This window comes from Bufo bufo, chromosome 5, assembly GCF_905171765.1.
Source record: "Bufo bufo chromosome 5, aBufBuf1.1, whole genome shotgun sequence".
Lineage (NCBI taxonomy): Eukaryota > Metazoa > Chordata > Amphibia > Anura > Bufonidae > Bufo > Bufo bufo.
The window spans coordinates 67,446,572-67,466,464 of record NC_053393.1 but is presented as its reverse complement, the minus strand read 5'-3'; the positions used below and the strand labels follow the sequence as shown (position 1 = coordinate 67,466,464).

The 19,893-nt window shown below is 42.9% G+C and overlaps 1 protein-coding gene and 1 long non-coding RNA gene across 3 annotated transcripts in view; one reads left to right on the top strand and one right to left on the bottom strand.

The window, feature by feature from the left end:
- DPY19L4 (dpy-19 like 4) overlaps positions 1-8,096 on the top strand; it is an 83,606-nt gene extending 75,510 nt beyond the window's left edge. For both annotated transcript variants that reach the window (XM_040433054.1, XM_040433052.1), the window contains 3 exons: positions 1,420-1,552; positions 3,266-3,424; positions 7,054-8,096. In XM_040433054.1, the coding sequence (XP_040288988.1) occupies positions 1,420-1,552; positions 3,266-3,424; positions 7,054-7,218 (457 nt within the window). In that variant the 3' untranslated portion in view covers positions 7,219-8,096. The remainder of the gene's footprint in view (positions 1-1,419; positions 1,553-3,265; positions 3,425-7,053) is intronic.
- A 144-nt stretch (positions 8,097-8,240) lies between these two features.
- On the bottom strand, positions 8,241-17,947 carry LOC121001841. The gene is made up of 3 exons (XR_005779153.1): positions 17,937-17,947; positions 16,691-16,694; positions 8,241-10,258 (listed from the first exon to the last, which is right to left on the bottom strand). It is a non-coding gene; the product is annotated as an uncharacterized LOC121001841 (long non-coding RNA).
- Positions 17,948-19,893: the final 1,946 nt, after the last annotated feature.

The following is a 19,893-nucleotide window of genomic DNA, read 5'->3' as shown; positions in this document are numbered from 1 at the left end:
TGGTCGTCCTTACATACGTTTACGAAGTTTTATCAGTTGCATTCGCTGGCTTCGGCTGATGCTGTCTTTGGTCGCAGGGTTTTGCAGGCTGTGGTTCCTGTTTGACAGTTTGACGTTCCTCCTGGCGGTGCTGATATTTTTCCACCCCATGGACTGCTTTAGGACGTCCCATGGTCTGTGTCCCCCAATGGAAAAAAGTACGAGAAAAGGAGATTTTTTGTGAAACTCACCTGTAAAATCTTTTTCTCGTCTTTTTCATTGGGGGACACAGCTCCCACCCATTTTGCCTGTGGCAGGAGGGGTTTTTCAGTTCAGTTCTGTTATGGTAGGCCCTCATGGGCTTGGTCTGATGGCTTCCATTATTTTTTCTGGTCTCCTTCTCCTACTGCTTTTGCAATGCCTGAGTTCCTCCTGGTGGAGTCGGGGGGTATAGCCCGAGGAGGAGGAGCTCTTTTATATTTGCATAGTGTCCCTCCTACTAATACCTCTAAGCTATAAACCCATGGTCTGTGTCCCCCAATGGAAAAGACGAGAAAAAGATTTTACAGGTGAGTTTCACAAAAAAATCTCCTTTTTTTTTCTATTCCATTATAGGAGAAACAAACATAATGGCAGTGCCAGATTTGTCACGTGACTGGCACCAATAGGGGCGCACTGGCCATAGACCCTACAGGGAAAGTTGCGATGCCCAGAGGACCACCCAATCCCTCCTCATGGCTGCCGGCTGGGTACATAACTATCTCATGCTCTCAGAATTAATTAATGTAGGAGCCTCAGGTACTTATGCACCTGACCAACAGCCGCAAGTTGCAGATACCCTTCTGAATTCAACTGTATCATTATCCTCAGGACGGTGATACAGTTGAATACTGTGGAGAGGGCGGCAGTATTTTGTGCTGCACTGTGGTATTTGGTTCTGGTGGGGCAGTATATTCTGCTGCACTGTGGTATTTGGTTCTGGTGGGGCAGTATTTTGTGCTGCACTGTGGTATTGCTTTCCCAGAGTACTTATGCTGGCCCTATCTATTGGTGTTGCACCTCCTTCAATCACTTTGAACCATCCTACAACATGAGGCCACCGTTAGTTTTTTCAGGGCCACTTTAAGGTCCCAGACCATCCCTGGACACCAACGGCACCAGGCAGACTTCATTGACTATAATGGCGTCTGTCAGATTTCCGTCATTTCCCCAGAAACACATCAGATGCAATGCATAGCTGTGTCTTCTAAAATTGCAAGTATCCAGCCATATATTCTGTACCTTCCTGTCATTATTACAGGTCTGATAGCAGCATTACTACAGCTGACCTCTGTCTATAGGGCTGTGTGCAGGGTGGTTCCCATAATTACAGAATTCATGAACGATGGGATTCCTTAATGTACAGCCATCTCATACTGTGCTATTTTCTTCTCTCTCCAGAAGCCAGGCTCCCCTTACAGCAGTGTTTGCTGGAAGCCCTCAGCTGATGGGTGCTATAAAACTCTGCACCGGATGGATGGTGACGAGCTTACCCGTTTACAACGATGAAGACCTGATGCGGAGAAATGAGAATGTAATTCCCAGAATTCATTTATACATTTAAAGGGGTTGTTTCTCATGAAGACAACCTCTATACGTGTGACCTACATGGGACCCCTGTCTGTGACCCAAAATGTAGATCATTTTTGTAAGACGCTTTCCCTTTTGGCTGCCTCGAACCACCCTTACTTAGTGACCGTTGTATGACATTATACTTCCCCTGATGCAGATGTCTGTTTTAATAGCTTTATGCATTCCCCATGTAATAACAATTACATAGCAATTCATTCATTCATTCATTCTAGATGATAGCAGTCTGCAGTAAGGGTACAGAGGGGAGGTAACCAGTTGGAGGTGTGTACCTTCATAGTCTGAAAATGGCAGCACTGATTGGATAGAGTCAGACTGTGCAGGTACACCCCCCCAACTGGTTACCTCCTCTCTGTACCCTTACTGCAGACTGCTAGCAATTCATTCAGAACTTCTTCAAGAAATAATAAAGGAATGGCACAACATAGAGCCATAAGAATAGATGCTCCAGAATTATTAGTACACGGGGAATGCATGAAGCTATTAAAACAGGCAGATCAGGAGCGGTGACAGGTCCGCTTTAAATAGATTTTGCTGCCGGATCCAGTTTGTTCAGTTTCACAGACCGGACACAAAGTCTCAGCTTGCAGCGGTTTTGTGTCCGGGTTGAAAAACGCAAGAAAACGTAAAGGAATGCATCCTAATCAGTTCTGTCCCCATTGACATTGAACAGGTACCATTTTGGGGCGAGTTTTGAGATCCTCTACCGGATCTCAAAACCGGAAAGCCACAACGCAATTGTGAAACGGCCCATACTGTAAACTAGTATATCATAGCATCACGACGAGAGAGAGATTTGTGCTGCTTCTGTATTCTAGCAAACGGTCAGCACCGAGAAGGCAGTAGTAGCCTCAGACTGTTAACACACGTGTTCCTATTTAGTGACCTCAAACAGAGGTCCTGAAAATGGTGCGGATTTAAGACACATTTTATTAGGAAGGTCGGAACTTTTCATTACGCAATAACTGAGCTTTATTTACATCGAACCGTTAAAGCCCTTTAAATAACTTCACAAAGCGTTGTTCTTCATGTGTCCACTGGAGGGCGCCAGTTCACATTGTCTGGTCATGGTAGTGTCTCCTCCTAGATGAATCTGCTCATTATTATGGGGGATCGGGCTGATGATTGTCTGTAGATGCCCATATGACCCATGAAAGGTTATGACTGTATATGTGAATTAGCTGCTCACGGGTAAGACTGCTTTCACACTTGCCATGTTTTCTGGTATTGAGATCCGACAGAGGATCTCGATACCGGAAAAAAAAAATTGTTTCCATTCTGAATGGAAAGAGATCCGTTCAGGATGTCTTCCATTCTGGCAGCATTCAGTTTTGTGGACTGGACACACAACCGCTGCAAGCTGCAGTTTTATGTCTGGTTATAAAAACGGAAACGGCCCTGAAAACAATGTAAGTCAATGGTGACTGATCTGTTTTTTTAGGCTCCTAAGAAAAACGTCACCCATTGACTCTCAATGTATTTAGTGACAGATCCGGGGTTTTTTTACACTTTGATTTCACACAGCCTCATCCTAACGGAACGGATGCGTCCTGATGTGCAAAATCAAAACGGATCTGTATAATTCCGGTATTGAGTTTGAAAGTAGCCGAAGTATGAATGGAGTAATAACTGAAATATCTATTTTATTTTCTTGTAGATGTATCAGATCTACAGTATGAGGTCAGCAGAGGACATCTATAAGATTCTTACCTCTCATAAAGCCAGCTATGTGGTGGTAGAAGATTCGATCTGCAATGAGGTGGCCACAATGCGTGGCTGCAGAGTGAAAGATTTGCTTGATATTGCAAATGACCATGTAAGTTACTAGTAGATAATGCCACAAACTCTACCTGTCACTCCTTTTATTCCCCCTTAAAACTAAGAAAGTGGTTGCCTTAAAAATGCAAGTGACAAGAGTAGTAGCCAAATTCCCTTTTGCATATACAGTGGCATACATAGGAGGTACAGTTGCAAGAAAAAGTATGTGAACCCTTTGGAATAATATGGATTTCTGCACAAATTGGTCATAAAATGTGATCTGATCTTCATCTAAGTCACAACAATAGACAATCACAGTCGCCTTAAACTAATAACACACAAAGAATTAAATGTTACCATGTTTTTATTGAACACACCATGTAAACATTCACAGTGCAGGTGGAAAAAGTATGTGAACCCCTAGACTAATGACATTTCCAAGAGCTAATTGGAGTGAGGTGTCAGCCAACTGGAGTCCAATCAATGAGATGAGATTGGAGGTGTTGGTTATAGTTGCCCTGCCCTATAAAAAACACGCACCAGTTCTGGGTTTGCTTTTCACAAGAAGCATTGCCTGATGTGAATGATGCCTCGCACAAAAGAGCTCTCAGAAGACCTACGATTAAGAATTGTTGACTTGCATAAAGCTGGAAAGGGTTATAAAAGTATCTCCAAAAGCCTTGCTGTTCATCAGTCCACGGTAAGACAAATTGTCCTATAAATGGAGAAAGTTCAGCACTGCTGCTACTCTCCCTAGGAGTGGCCGTCCTGTAAAGATGACTGCAAGAGCACAGCGCAGACTGCTCAATGAGGTGAAGAAGAATCCTAGAGTGTCAGCTAAAGACTTACAAAAGTCTCTGGCATATGCTAACATCCCTGTTAGCGAATCTACGATACGTAAAATACTAAACAAGAATGGATTTCATGGGAGGATACCACAGAGGAAGCCACTGCTGTCCAAACAAAACATTGCTGCATGTTTACAGTTCGCACAAGAGCCCCTGGATGTTCCACAGCGGGACTGGCAAAATATTCTGTGGACAGATGAAAGCAAAGTTGAGTTGTTTGGAAGAAACACACAACACTATGTGTGGAGAAAAAGAGGCACAGCACACCAACATCCAAACCTCATCCCACCTGTGAAGTATGGTGGTGGGGGCATCATGGTTTGGGGCTGCTTTGCTGCGTCAGGGCCTGGACGGATTGCTATCATCGAAGGAAAAATTAATTCCCAAGTTTATCAAGACATTTTGCAGGAGAACTTAAGGCCATCTGTCCACCAGCTGAAGCTCAACAGAAGATGGGTGTTGCAATAGGACAACGGCCCAAAGCATAGAAGTAAATAAACAACAGAATGGCTTAAACAGAAGAAAATACGCCTTCTGGAGTGGCCCAGTCAGAGTCCTGACCTCAACCTGATTGAGATGCTGTGGCATAACCTCAAGAAAGAGATTCACACCAGACATCCCAAGAATATTGCTGAACTGAAATAGTTCTGTAAAGAGGAATAGTCAAGAATTACTCCTGACTGTTGTGCACGTCTGATCTGCAACTACAGGAAACGTTTGGTTGAAGTTATTGCTGCCAAAGGAGGTTCAACCAGTTATTAAATCCAAGGGTTCACATACTTTTTCCACCTGCACTGTGAATGTTTACATGGTGTGTTCAATAAAAACATGGTAACATTTAATTCTTTGTGTGTTATTAGTTTAAGCCGACTGTGATTGTCTATTGTTGTGACTTAGATGAAGATTAGATCACATTTTATAACCAATTTGTTCAGAAATCCACATCATTCCAAAGGGTTCACATACTTTTTCTTGCAACTGTATATGTCAGGAAATACTCCTAACATATGCCTTTGACTGAAGGCTCTGATGAGATGTTAAAGGGGTTGTCCCACGAAAAATATTCTACTTTTTTCAAACCATCACCTGGATCTGAATACCTTTTTGTGATTGCACTGCCTTATTCAATATAGTAAGTGTAGCGCCACCTGCTGTTCGTTCTTTTACTTATTTCTCTGTCCACCTCGCCGAGATGGCCGCACATGCTCAGTTCCATCCTTCAACTGCCTCCTGAGCTGTGATAGGTAAAGACTTGCAGCAGACAGGACATGCCCCCTCAGCCGGAAATGCCCATGAGCAGCCAACTTGATATAAATCTAGCAGAGCGACTGGAACAATGAGTGGGGAGATCTTTGTATCCAAGTGAGGTACAGGGCTGGTTCTAGCAAAGAGACTATACCATGTCTGATTTAAAATTTTTACATTACTTCTTCACAACTGATCCTGTTTCAGTATTTTACTTACAGCCTTAGGGCTTACTCAAACAACCGTATGAATGAGTCCGATCCGTTCCACAATTTTGCGGGAACTGGTGCAGACCCATTCATTTCAATAGGGCTGCAAAAGATGCAGACAGCACACCGTGTGATGTCCGCATCCGTTGTTCTGTTCCGCGGCCCCTCATAAAAATCATGTCCTATTTTTTTTGTCCGGAATAGGCATCTCTGTAATGGGCCGTCCGTTCAATTTGCGGAATGCACACAGGCGGCATCCGTGTTCTGCAGAGCCGTAATTTGCAGACCGCAAAACACGGCGCCCTTGTAGTAAATGCATGTAAAATTTTTAAAAAATGAAGCAATTTTGCAAATAGTGTTTAGAAAAACATAATCTACAATTTGGGTACGCCGCTAATGTGCAGAGCAATGTGCGTCTCTGTGGTTATAAACTACAAACCCTATGTACTCACATCCTGCAGTCCATGGTTAAAAGTCTTACATTTGGGCCCATGATCGGCTGAAAGGAACGCTCATCGCTGACCTATGTAAGAGACCCAGCGATCAGCTCCTAAAAATGATCTGTTGCTGGCAGCACGTTGCCCTGCATCGGGCCCTCTCCAGTCATACTTGTATATCGTCAGTCGGCGCTTGTTCGGGGCTGAAACTAGACCCTCGGACTACATTCACACTACAGTGGAAAGAAATGGCCATTAAACACCTGATCACTGTCAGTTTTTCATTCTGCATCCATTTTCTGGCCTTTTGTCTGTTTTTAATGGCTGTCTTGCATCTGTCTTCATGGTCATTAAAGGGGTTGTCCGGGCTTTTAATATTGATGACCTATCCTCGGATAGGCCCCGTCTCTCTTCCTCTCCGCTGTATGTCTATGGCTGCACGCTGTCTCCTCATACGGCTGATCGGCCTGGTGTCGGACTCCCTCCGATCTGATAATGACCTATCCTGAGGATAGGTTATCAATATTAAAAGCCCAGACAACCCCTTTAAAAACTGCCATGAGAAACGGATGAATTTCATTGGTTTATTATTTTTTTAAACCATCCAAAAACCCTGCAGTGCACTCAGTATCTATAATAGTGCCCAGGTATCTATAATGCCCCGATCGTAGCCCCAGTATATATAAGTCCCCCCCTGTATATAAAATGACCCCCTAGTATAAAAATCCCCCAATAAGCCTCCAATATAAATTAGATCCCACATGTCCTGTTTTTTTGACGGCCGCTTTTCACTGGCCATTAAAAAAAAAAACGCCATCTGGATAGACCCCATAGACTTTGATTGGTTTGAAAAACGGTTGTGTGAGTGTAGCCTTACCCTTACCTGTCTCCTCTTCCTACCCACCTGAGACTGTGCTCATTCAGATGTCTGTTCCCTGTACTTGACAGGTGGTGAATGAAGATGGCGACGTCTATGCCTATTCCAAATACGGACGATTCTGCCACGAGATCAAAATGAACTATTCTCCGTACGTGAACTATTTCACCCGGGTGTTTTGGAACAGGTCATATTTCGTGTACAAGATCAACACGATCATATCCTTCCAATACTGACGAGCCCAGCTCTGGAGGACGTCCCGTGTGGTTTTCTGCACGGCGCCAATCTTCCTCTTCCTGCACAACGCCACTGAGACGGTTTTGATACCCGGCGTAACTCTTATGCAATCGTTGGGTTGATGAGCAGCCCTGCCGGTAACGGGGGGGGGGGGGGGCCACAGAGGAGCACAGGGTTTGGAGCAGGGTCATCCCGAAAGGTCATGAAACCAGAAGAGCCCAAAGACGGCCCTGATCCAAGTCATTTTACTTCACTTCAGCTTTAAATTATGCAAAGAACTTATTTTTTTTACATTTTTCTTTTTAGTTTCCTTTTTATCTTTTTTGTTCTTTTAATGGTGATCTGTGTGTTTTCCATGGCGGCAGTATGGAAGCGTAAACGACGAGTGTTGTCTTATAAAACCTAAGCAGATTACTTGTGGACATTGGTGATCTCTTTCCTGGAATCCAGGAAGATCATCCGTCGTCCCCTTGACGTGTCTGTTCTAGGAAATACTTGGGGCCAACGTGATTTTGAAAAAAAAATTGAAAAAAATATTGGCACTTTTGCGCCAATTTTATTTTTTAAAGGTGCGCCACTGTTAATAAATTAGGAGCATTTTGATCTGTCTAAAAATCAGAGCAGTCATAGATTTGGTCCAAAATGGGCGCCATTTTCTCTCTGTCTTCTTAATAAGGGTTTATAAAATGCCCTTTCTTTAAGTCACACCCACTTTCCAGTAAACCACACCCCTTTTCAAATACGTCAAAAACCTGTAGAAACCCTAGATGGGCCAACATGCGCTACTTTTTTGGCGCAGGTACATGAATAAATCTGGATCCGTGATTTGTGGGCGTAAACTGTTGGCCTTGGGATTCTCCATGTAATCACAATTCTGTAGCATTTTTTTTCTATTTTTTTTTTGCATTGCTCTGTTCCCGTTATTCCTCCCGGAAATATCTACATTTGTTTACAAAAGGGTATTACCTCTACTTTTGTCAGTAGGCAGTGTCTCTACACACTCTGACCACTGTAATCAGCGCTGTGACAGTATCATAATGTGTAGGGCCACATCCTATTTCCAAGGGGATAGGTGACAGTCATTCATTTTTATATATATGTATTTCCAGGAGCAATAACAGAGGAATTGCACAATGTGCATTTGTTTTAAAAGCTGCTCCAGCGTTAATAGTTCGTGGAGAATACAAGTATTTACAGAAACAGACATGTCAGGAGAGGCGAAGGGTCCTTTATAGTGTGCAGATTTATCTTTGATGAACCCACACAAATATATCCGGAAAGTGTCCAGGTTCCGGTCCAGGTTTTGATAGTACGCATGTAAGACTGGTATTGGGGTACTACTATTTATGCAATCTATTTATGTAGGGTAGTGCCAGATATACCGGAGTCTGACATGCTCAGTATTCTTTACCAAAATGAGTCAGACCGCCGCCATACACATTACATCGTCGACTTACATCTAATATGTATGGCCCACTGAAGGTGAATGTCCATATTTGAACACAAATTTTCTTTATTCAGAAAAATAGGTAGAAAAATCTGTGCTGAATAATTTCTTAATATATCTCTATAGCATTGTAGGTCAGTTTTTTTAATACGGAGCTTCAAATTCCCTGTGTAGATAAATACAGGAGTTGAATGATGTCTTTCCTGCAGCCGCCACTAGAGGGAGCATACTGCCTTCTCGATTATAAAACAGTGTGCAGTAAGCTTTACTCCCCCTAGTGGGAAGATGACTCTAATGAGTTATACATAAGAAAAATGAAGTTGTGCCCGCCAAAAAAATATCAGTAGTTCAGCACTGAATGTCAGACTTAAAACCAATATAATGTAAAAATGTGAACATTCACTTTAATGGCTCATTCAGACGGCCGTAGTGCTTTGCGGATCCGCAAAACACGGATACCTGCCGTGTGCGTTCCGCAATTTGCGGACTGCACATGGCCCAACCATAATAGAATTGCAATCAAGAATAGTAGAAGCTCTATCTTTTCTGCGGAGCCGTGGAACGGAACCACCATGTGCTGTCCGCATCTTTTGCGACCCCATTGAAATGAATGGGTCCGCACCCATTCCGGAAAATTGCGGAACGGATGCGGTCTCATTCATAAGGCCGTCTGACTGAATCCTAAAGAGGACCTGTCACTGCTTCTGACATGTCTGTTTTAGTAACTACTTGTATTCCCCATAAAGAAATCTTGGATATATTTTCTTAGTATTCTCTTTTACCTCTTATTCCTCTTAGAAATTTATGAAAACATTGACGAGTAAGTGTTAACATTTGGTGGTGTGTCCCTAAACAGCCTGGCATTGTCCAATCACTGCTGACAGAATGGGGACACACTTCTTAGACGAGGGGAATAATAACAACCAGTTGTCAATTTATACATTTTTAGAAGGAATAACAGAGGAACAACAAATGATGATCCAGACTGTTGGGATTTCATGCTACCCCCGTTGTTCAGGCAGCATGAAAATGACAGGTTCTCTGTAAAACGTAATGTTCTGACTGCTTGCAGCCACCACTAGAGGGAGCTTAGAAGCTTACTGCATACTGGACTCAATAATAAAATAAGCTCCCCTGCTCCCTCTAGTGGTGACTGCAGGAAGCCTAAGCATTGTGCCTGTGCTGCATCAGTGCAGTGGATTTGCAGCTGTGTGATGGAAAATCGGACCCGTATATTCTGTGCATTGTACTGCTCACACAAATGCAGTTGTTCCCTATGGATTGGAGGACATCCTCTTGTAAACTAGGAGAAGCAGGTCTTTCTGGTTGTTGTCCATTTTTGAATCTTCTGAAATTGCGGTATTGCTTACTTGTTTTGCCTTAGTAGCCCCTCTCCTTCCAGCCGCAGTCTACCTGTGCTTACCACTGCTTTCTGACGGACACCACCATCATTACTGCAGTCACTGAAGCAGAAGTGCCAACAATGGGAGGCAACATTTTTTGAACGGAGATGCCCTTTAAAGGGGAATTCCTCACATATTATGTAAGAGGCCTTTCAGCAGACAGAAATAAATGCAAGGAGATAAAAATAGCTAAAGAGATCTCCATGTAGATTAAGCTGACTTTTACGTACCACCCTTTGACGGGTTCTGTCACTTTAACACCTCTTACCATAGAATGCAGCCCGTGCCCTAGAGAGACAAACAGATATTGGTCTTTTAAGGAATGTGTCCCTTTTATTTTTATTATAAAACCAGTTTTTTTTACACCTTTTCTGTCTAAACTGTTTTTATAGTTTGATATTTTAGACTTTTTAGTGAATATTTTACATTTTCTAGATCTTTATCGGTCATCTTCTCATCAAAGGATTACAATGAGAACACACACAAACGCCACAATTCACAAAAACAGCCTATCTCCTGCCCATCCCTGCACAATGACCGCTGCTTAGCTCACAGAGCATGCCCACAACACTCTCCCATAGAAGTCCATTTCTCATCCCCCAGTTTACAGGTTCTTATGGTCCATGTGGCTGCTTTGAAATACCTTTAAATACTATTACTGTAGCTTAGCCAAGATGGCCACCCCATAATCAAGTACAGAAAATAGAAAAAAAAAAAAATCTACAAACCAAAAATATGTACTAGTATCTGTTTTTAATTAGTAAAAAATATAAATGAAAAATTCCCATTAAACTGGGAGTCACTACAAAGGGTGTTTCCAGGATTCTGATATTGATAGCCTAGCCTCGGGATAGGCCATCAATATCAGAACGGTGGGGTCCAACACCCCGCCAATCAGCTGTTACCTTGTAGCTCTGGTGCTGGAAGTCGGAGCCAAAATTACACAGCTGCGTCCATTGTGTAGTGGATGGCGCTGGTCACTGCAGTGCTGCTCCCAATCGCTTTAGTGCTGCAGTTACCAGCTCCGTCCACTACATGGTGGATGGCGCTGTGTAGTTCTGGTGCCGACCTCCAGAGAAGCTGATCAAGTGGGTTCAGGGTGTTTAACCCCCTCTGATCTGATATTGATGGCCTATCCTACAGATGCCCCATTCTGTAGGAGCTCCAGTAGTACTATATATTTATACATATACAGGCCTTAATCGCACAGTGGAGTTTTTCGTGCCTTGGGGTAAGGTATATATCAAACTGGTGTAAAACGAAAAGTGGAGCAGTTGCCCATAGCAACCAAGCAGGATTTAGTTTTCATATTATCCCCTTAAAGGGGTTTCCCAGGAATAATTAACTGAAGGCCCCTAGCCTGCAATGCCTACTGAAAGATTGACAGCTGCAGCCACATACGTGACCATGTCCATGCTGCGGCCTGGAGAAAACAAGCCAGGGGCTGGAAGATGGAGGAACGGGAGCCAGCATACAGGACTGGGGGAAATTGGGTAATGACGCAGGATAGGGGCCTTTAATTATTCCCGGAAAAAAACCTTTAAAGGGTTATTTCCATTTGAGGTGCTGAAGCAACATAGCTTATTGTGTTATTATATATACATAGTGTGTTGTACTAGTTTCTGTAACTCCTATTCACTGTCATCGGAACTCAGCTGTTTCTGTAGTTCTGACCACCCCTCGCGGCTGCGACCATGTGGGGGGTGGGGCCCAAGGAGGAGTGTTCTAGAGATAGCTGCCAATCCCAGCGGTAGCTGTGTAGGGGCTTGACTTTTGCAGGATAAGATGTTTATTTTTGTTTTTTTAATACAACTTTTTTGCATATAATGTATTGTTTTAACTTTCAAATCGGAAGCTGGAATTTGATCGGTCGACATGGACAACTGCTCTTCTTTGGCTTTGCGCTGGTTTCATGTCATATTTCAAGTTTTGTTGAAAATTGGAGTTTAACTCCTAGAGAGCCACTTCCACAAGGTGGCGCTAGTGAGATGGTTCATTAGTTTGCATATTCCTTTCCCATGGAGCGCTGCTAATAAGTCTCCTTACAGGACTTTAAGGAGATCCAGCACCCTGCCTACACTGGTTTTGATAAAACTTAAAGGCTAATTACACCTTTGGAGGCAATTTTTTTTTATGATTGCATTTAACTTATTTTGGCTAAAAATCATATTTTCAATTGGCCTTTATTACTAAAAAATATTGATCCATTATTTCACAAAGGGTTAACTGTTTTTTAACTGTGTGAATGGTACTTTCACTTTGTGCTGGTTATCTAATAAACCTTATTTCTAAACTACTGAGAGGTCATAAACACTTATTTAATCCACATTCTTAGGCCTCTTTCACACTTGCGTTGTCCGGATCCGGCGTGTACTCCACTTGCCGGAATTACACTCCGGATCCGGAAAAACGCAAGTGTACTGAAAGCATTTGAAGACGGAACCGTCTTCCAAATGCGTTCAGTGTTACTATGGCACCCAGGACGCTATTAAAGTCCTGGTTGCCATAGTAGGAGCGGGGAGCGGGGGAGCGGTATACTTACAGTCCGTGCGGCTCCCGGGGCGCTCCAGAATGACGTCAGAGCGCCCCATGCGCATGGATGACGTGTCCAATGCGATCACATGATCCATGCGCTTGGGGCGCCCTGACGTCACTCTGGAGCGCCCGGGGAGCCGCACGGACGGTAAGTACACTGCTCCCCCGCTCCCCGCTACACTTACCATGGCTGCCAGGACTTTAGCGTCCCGGCAGCCATGGTAACCACTCTGAAAAAGCTAAATGTCGGCTCCGGCAATGCGCCGAAACGACGTTTAGCTTAAGGCCGGATCCGGATCAATGCCTTTCAATGGGCATTAATTCCGGATCCGGCCTTGCGGCAAGTGTTCCGGATTTTTGGCCGGAGCAAAAAGCGCAGCATGCTGCGGTATTTTCTCCGGCCAAAAAACGTTCCGTTCCGGAACTGAAGACATCCTGATGCATCCTGAACGGATTTCTCTCCAATCAGAATGCATTAGGATAATCCTGATCAGGATTCTTCCGGCATAGAGCCCCGACGACGGAACTCTATGCCGGAAGACAATAACGCAAGTGTGAAAGAGCCCTTATCATTAAGATAAGGATTGAGCTTTTAATGAGTGTTTATAATGTCAGAGAACAGAGATAAGGAGCCCGTCTGCTCCTCAGATAACGGAAAAGACAGCATCTCAGCTCTGTACAGGAAAAATGGTTCCATATTGTTAACAAAGAGCAATTGCAAAAAGTATTTTTAACTCTAAATAAGTATAATGCAATAATTAAAAAAAAATTGCCCCCAAAGGTGTACATAGCCTTTAAGACATGTTCACAAGGGAGAGATTCACCGCAAATTCTGCATTGAAAATCTGCAGCAAACTGCAGTGCAATGTAAGCTAATGAGAGTCTAACCATCACATGCCCTCTATGCAGAAAAGGGTTCCTTCAGCTACAGAAATTAATGATCAAATTTGTATCCATATGGCAGTGGCTTTTTTCCCCAAAGCAAATCTGTATGATGTGAACATAGCTTTAGGATACAATGTTGACTTCAAAATAAAGAAATAAAAGATAAATAAAAAAAAAAGTGGCACGGTGTGAACCTCGTCTAATAGAGTCCATGGAAACTCTTATAGAATATACCTTGCATTTTTTAGACTTTTTTTTTACTGTCTGCTACTTAGGTGTCCATCACACAGGATCACTGATGCGCTATGCACTGTTTATTACATTCGTTTTTGTTTGGAGGACTGGTGTACTTATGCTGTATTTTTTTGTGCCAAAGTCAGCACAATGTATGTTATAGATGTGGGAACCTGTGGGCACGACATGCACTGCGATGCTGCCCTTGGTCGCGACTTACATCACGTGAGTCTCCTTTGTAAAGCTACAAAACATGGAGTGATTGTTAATAAAGAAGTACGGTATGTTTTTTTTTTTATTTACCCACGAGTTCTGCTGTTTTGTGTACCCTTCCTAAGAGATTTGTATTTTGGGGAAAGCTAGGCTGCTTAATTTAATAACTTAAAGGGGTATCTCTCCAATTTAAAGGCTATGTACAGTTGTGGCCAAAAGTTTTGAGAATTACATAAATATTGGAAATTGGAAAAGTTGCTGCATAAGTTTTTATAATAGCAATTTGCATATACTCCAGAATTTTATGAAGAGTGATCAGATGAATTGCATAGTCCTTCTTTGCCAGGAAAATTAACTTAATCCCAAAAAAAACTTTCCACTGCACTTCATTGCTGTCATTAAAGGACCTGCTGAGATCATTTCAGTAATCGTCTTGTTAACTCAGGTGAGAATGTTGACGAGCACAAGGCTGGAGATCATTATGTCAGGCTGATTGGGTTAAAATGGCAGACTTGACATGTTAAAAGGAGGGTGATGCTTGAAATCATTGTTCTTCCATTGTTAACCATGGTGACCTGCAAAGAAACGCGTGCAGCCATCATTGCGTTGCATAAAAATGGCTTCACAGGCAAGGATATTGTGGCTACTAAGATTGCACCTCAATCAACAATTTATAGGATCATCAAGAACTTCAAGGAAAGAGGTTCAATTCTTGTTAAGAAGGCTTCAGGGCGTCCAAGAAAGTCCAGCAAGTGCCAGGATCGTCTCCTAAAGAGGATTCAGCTGCAGGATCGGAGTGCCACCAGTGCAGAGCTTGCTCAGGAATGGCAGCAGGCAGGTGTGAGCGCATCTGCACGCACAGTGAGGCGAAGACTTTTGGAAGATGGCCTGGTGTCAAGAAAGCCAGCAAAGAAGCCACTTCTCTCCAAAAAAAACATCAGGGACAGATTGATCTTCTGCAGAAAGTATGGTGAATGGACTGCTGAGGACTGGGGCAAAGTCATATTCTCCGATGAAGCCTCTTTCCGATTGTTTGGGGCATCTGGAAAAAGGCTTGTCCGGAGAAGAAAAGGTGAGCGCTACATTCAGTCCTGTGTCATGCCAACAGTAAAGCATCCTGAGACCATTCATGTGTGGGGTTGCTTCTCATCCAAGGGAGTGGGCTCACTCACAATTTTGGCCAAAAACACAGCCATGAATAAAGAATGGTACCAAAACACCCTCCAACAGCAACTTCTTCCAACAATCCAACAACAGTTTGGTGAAGAACAATGCATTTTCCAGCACGATGGAGCACCGTGCCATAAGGCAAAAGTGATAACTAAGTGGCTCGGGGACCAAAACATTGACATTTTGGGTCCATGGCCTGGAAACTCCCCAGATCTTAATCCAATTGAGAACTTGTGGTCAATCCTCAAGAGGCGGGTGGACAAACAAAAACCCACTAATTCTGACAAACTCCAAGAAGTGATTATGAAAGAATGGGTTGCTATCAGTCAGGAATTGGCCCAGAAGTTTATTGAGAGCATGCCCAGTCGAATTGCAGAGGTCCTGAAAAAGAAGGGCCAACACTGCAAATACTGACTCTCTGCATAAATGTCATGTAATTGTCGATAAAAGCCTTTGAAACGTATGAAGTGCGTGTAATTATATTTCACTACATCACAGAAACAACTGAAACAAAGATCTAAAAGCAGTTTAGCAGCAAACTTTGTGAAAACTAATATTTGTGTCATTCTCAAAACTTTTGGCCACGACTGTACACCTTTGGGGGCATTTTTAAAAAAAATTATTGCATTGTACTCATTTTGAGCTAAAAATCTTTTTTTTTTTGTCTTTATTACAAATATAGAGCCCTTTTTTCTGTTCTCTGACATTATAAACACACTCATTATAGCTCAGTTAATATCTTAATATCTTCACAAAGTGAAAGTAAAGTACGATTCCCACAGCTAGACAAACGGTTAACCCTTTGACAGAGCTGCTCAATATTTTTAACAAAGACCAATTAAAAAAATAGTTTTTAGTCCAAAATGAGTAAAATTAAAACATTTGCCTTCAAAGGTGTACACAGAATGTATTGGCAGAATGGGGTGGCTCTACTAATCAATGGGGATGGGATGGTGCTCTATATCTCGGTGTGAACTCCACACACCAAAAGATTAATACAAAAAGATAGTTAAGAAAGATATGGCACTCATATATCCGGAAGACTGCTCAAACATTTAATTTTATTACATTCAAATATTCTGCAGGTCACAAATTACTAAAAATCATACATCTAAAATCAACATACAAGATACGTAAATTTTGGGAATTGAGTCAGCACAACCTGTATATAGGTGCAGATCACTATGGCGAAATACATATACACACGGGGAATACAAATGTGATCGCACTCTATATCCAGCATTCTGCCCTGCCTCCATGCTGGATGAGACATTGGTGTACATTTTGGCCAAAGCGTAATAAGCCACTCACCACGTCAAGGTCGCCTCCATTTGAGTGGTCCCTATCACTAGTTCCTACCTGTTCATGGGCCATGACAGCCACACAAAGTCCAGGGAATGCAGGTCAGCGTGCACGCCAAGCACACTCTGCTTTTAACCCCGTCCGGTGCCATTACAGCTTTCATCGGATCCAGGGATGCAAGTACCAACATGCACGCTGAGCCCACCATATACTTCTCCTGGAGCCAAATGGCCACTGGTCGGTTCTATATAAGCAGACTCAGTTTTATACTGACTTTAAAACCAGCCTCCAGGACAGATTAACTGGTCAGGTGTGCTTGACTCCAAGGAGATCGCCACGCCTCCAATACATACTACAAGGAAAAAAATTTGGGAATTGAGTCAGCACAACCTGCATATAGGTGCAGATCACTATGGCGAAATACATATACACACGGAGAATACAAATGTGATCGCACTCTATATCCACGCACGCCTATGTCCTGGAGGCTGGTTTTAAAGTCAGTATAAAACTGAGTCTACTTCTACAGGGCCTACCAGTAGCCATTTGGCTCCAGGAGAAGTATATGGTGGGCTCAGCGTGCATGTTGGTACTTGCATCCCTGGATCCGATGAAAGCTGTAACGGCACCGGACGGGGTTAAAAGCAGAGTGTGCTTGGCGTGCACGCTGACCTGCATTCCCTGGATTTTGTGTGGCTGTCATGGCCCATGAACAGGTAGGAACTAGTGTTAGGGACCACTCATAGAGGCGACCTTGACGCGGTGAGTGGCTTATTACGCTTTGGCAAAAATGTACACCAATGTCTCATCCAGCATGGAGGCGGGGCAGAATGCTGGATATAGAGTGCGATCACATTTGTATTCTCCGTGAAGATACGTAAATTGTCGATCAGACCATCACCATATATTCGATAACCACAAAAATTCAATAACCGCAATTCACAATATGCTCTGGTTAACAGATATAATAGTCATTCAAACCAGAATCTCGATTGGATAGTCACCAAATATTCGGCATTAATAGTCGCCATTAAACATGTTGGAATGCATTTGTATAATTTTCCCAGATAGCAGGACGTGGTTTCAGTTTGATTATTGGCTGTGAGTTACAGGTGTTGTATCGATCCAACACTATATATTTGTTCGGCTCACAAAGTTAATATTTCGTTATAGAAACACTGTATCAATTTCACAGATTAGCTTGAATAATTCAGGATTCCAGCTCTCTGGTGGCGTCCCACCTCTTTATGAGCTGTACTACTCCCTTACCTCCAAAGCGCAATAAAGCCTTTCCTCTGGTCTCTGCTGTTTCAGCGTCCCTCGTGCTCAAATCCTGGGTTGCTCCAATTAAGGTGGAGTGGAACCGTGTAGCTCCAGGGAATTCTTTAGTAGGCACGGGACGATCTGTTCTCAGCCAGCAGATAAGAGAGAGGTGCAGATCCTGGTGGTCTGTAGCGTACGCAGAAATGGTGGTATTGGAGGGTCCAAATTTCTCTCAGACGCGTTTTGAAGTCTTATGGGTTCTGACTTCTTCCTCAGTGGACCACTGAGGAAGAAGTCAGAACCCATAAGACTTCGAAACGCGTCTGAGAGAAATTAAATGTTAAATGTTCTATTCATTGCATAGAAATACTTTAGATAACCCCTTAAAGGGTGGTGTCACGGACAGAAGTTTTTTGAGCCAAAGCCAGAAGCAGAGATGTCAACCTGAGAGCTTTTCACAGGGCGATACTTGTACAAAGAGTGGCAGCATAAATGGGAGTGGCCTTTTTGAGCATCAGAACCAAGCTGATTATGTCATTATAGCACAAGCTAAAAAAACGGCACAATACAGATACAATTTTCATCGGCAGAAATTGGTCAGAAAATGTGATCTGATCTTCATCTAATTCACAACAATAGACAATCACAGTCTGCTTAAACTAATAACACACAAAGAATTAAATGTTACCATGTTTTTATTGAACACACCATGTAAACATTCACAGTGCAGGTGGAAAAAGTATGTGAACCCCTAGACTAATGACATCTCCAAGAGCTAATTGGAGTGAGGTGTCAGCCAACTGGAGTCCAATCAATGAGATGAGATTGGAGGTGTTGGTTACAGCTGCCCTGCCCTATAAAAAGTACACACCAGTTCTGGGTTTGCTTTTCACAAGAAGCATGTCGTGTCATGATAGCATAAAGCTGCCTGCATCTAAAAAACAAACAAAAAAACACCTAATCGCTGGGCAGGTAAGTTATGGTTCCTTTGTCTCACCAGCACAGTGGGTGAATTGACCCAAAGACCAGGTGCCCAAAACCCTGGTGACTCCTGGGAAAACAGGGAGAGTTGGCAGGTCTGCATCTTCCAGGACTATGGCTTTTCTTCTAGTGACAGCTTTAGCCTTAAATGTTCGATTACTTGATCCTCACTAGAACTGAAAACACAATTTATAGATATAATCCAGCATGAAACATTTTCATTTCCACATCCAATTTCAGTGCGTTTTCATCCCCACCTTCCAAGAGCCGTAAATTTTTTACTTTTCTGTGCACATAAGCACATTTAGTTTTTGTAATGGGTAAAAAATTCTTTCAGATTAAATAAAAAAACAAAACAAAAAACAATGACACCAAATGGGGGGGGGGGGGCAGGGATTTAGTTTTCTGTTCACTGACATGATGGCTTTTTCTGTACAATTACTACAATACCAAATTTCTCTCGTTTTTATTTTACTTTGCGTCACAATATTATGACACCCTTAATTTATTATATTTTTATCTACAGAGTTGTGTGAGTGGTTAATTTTTGCAGGAAAAGCTGTAATTTTTATTTGTACTATTTAGTGGTACATATGACTTTTGATCACTTTCTTTTCATTCTTTTTTTTGGGTGCAAGGTGGCCAAAAAAATGGCAAATTCTGCATTTTACTTTCTTCTATTGCAACATTCTTTGTGCAGAAAAAATATTATTAGGTCTGCAGTTTGTGCTCAACGCCCTCCTTCTGTCCCTTGTGGGTGTGGATGCCTGCCACTCACCATGCTATCTGGCGTCCTGGCCGTTGGCATCCTCTCCATGTTGCTGCCTCCATCATCCTGCCTAGTGTGCGCCCATCCAGTTTGTTAAAGGGCCAGTATGCGTGTTCATTAAACCTTCCCCAGCGAATGGCTGAGATAGTCCTGGGGTATATAAAGCACTGTCTCCAGGCAGAGGATGCCGGAGCTTTGAGGCTCACTGTGACCAGCAAAAGTGTTTGGAAGACTTGTGCATCAGCGATGCTCTTGCATTGTTCCTGCGTTATCCAGTCTGTGTTCCCATCTATGTTCCTGTTGTGTGCCCATCCTGTCTGTGTGCTCCTGACCTTTTGAGTTCAAGTCCGTGTTTAGGTTCTCCCAGTCTGTCCTGCCTGCCTTGTTCCTGCATCCACCACTACCCCGCAAGTGCTCCTAGTGTCTCCTCTCCAATGTTGCCAAATACCTGTTTCACACGGTCAGTATTTTG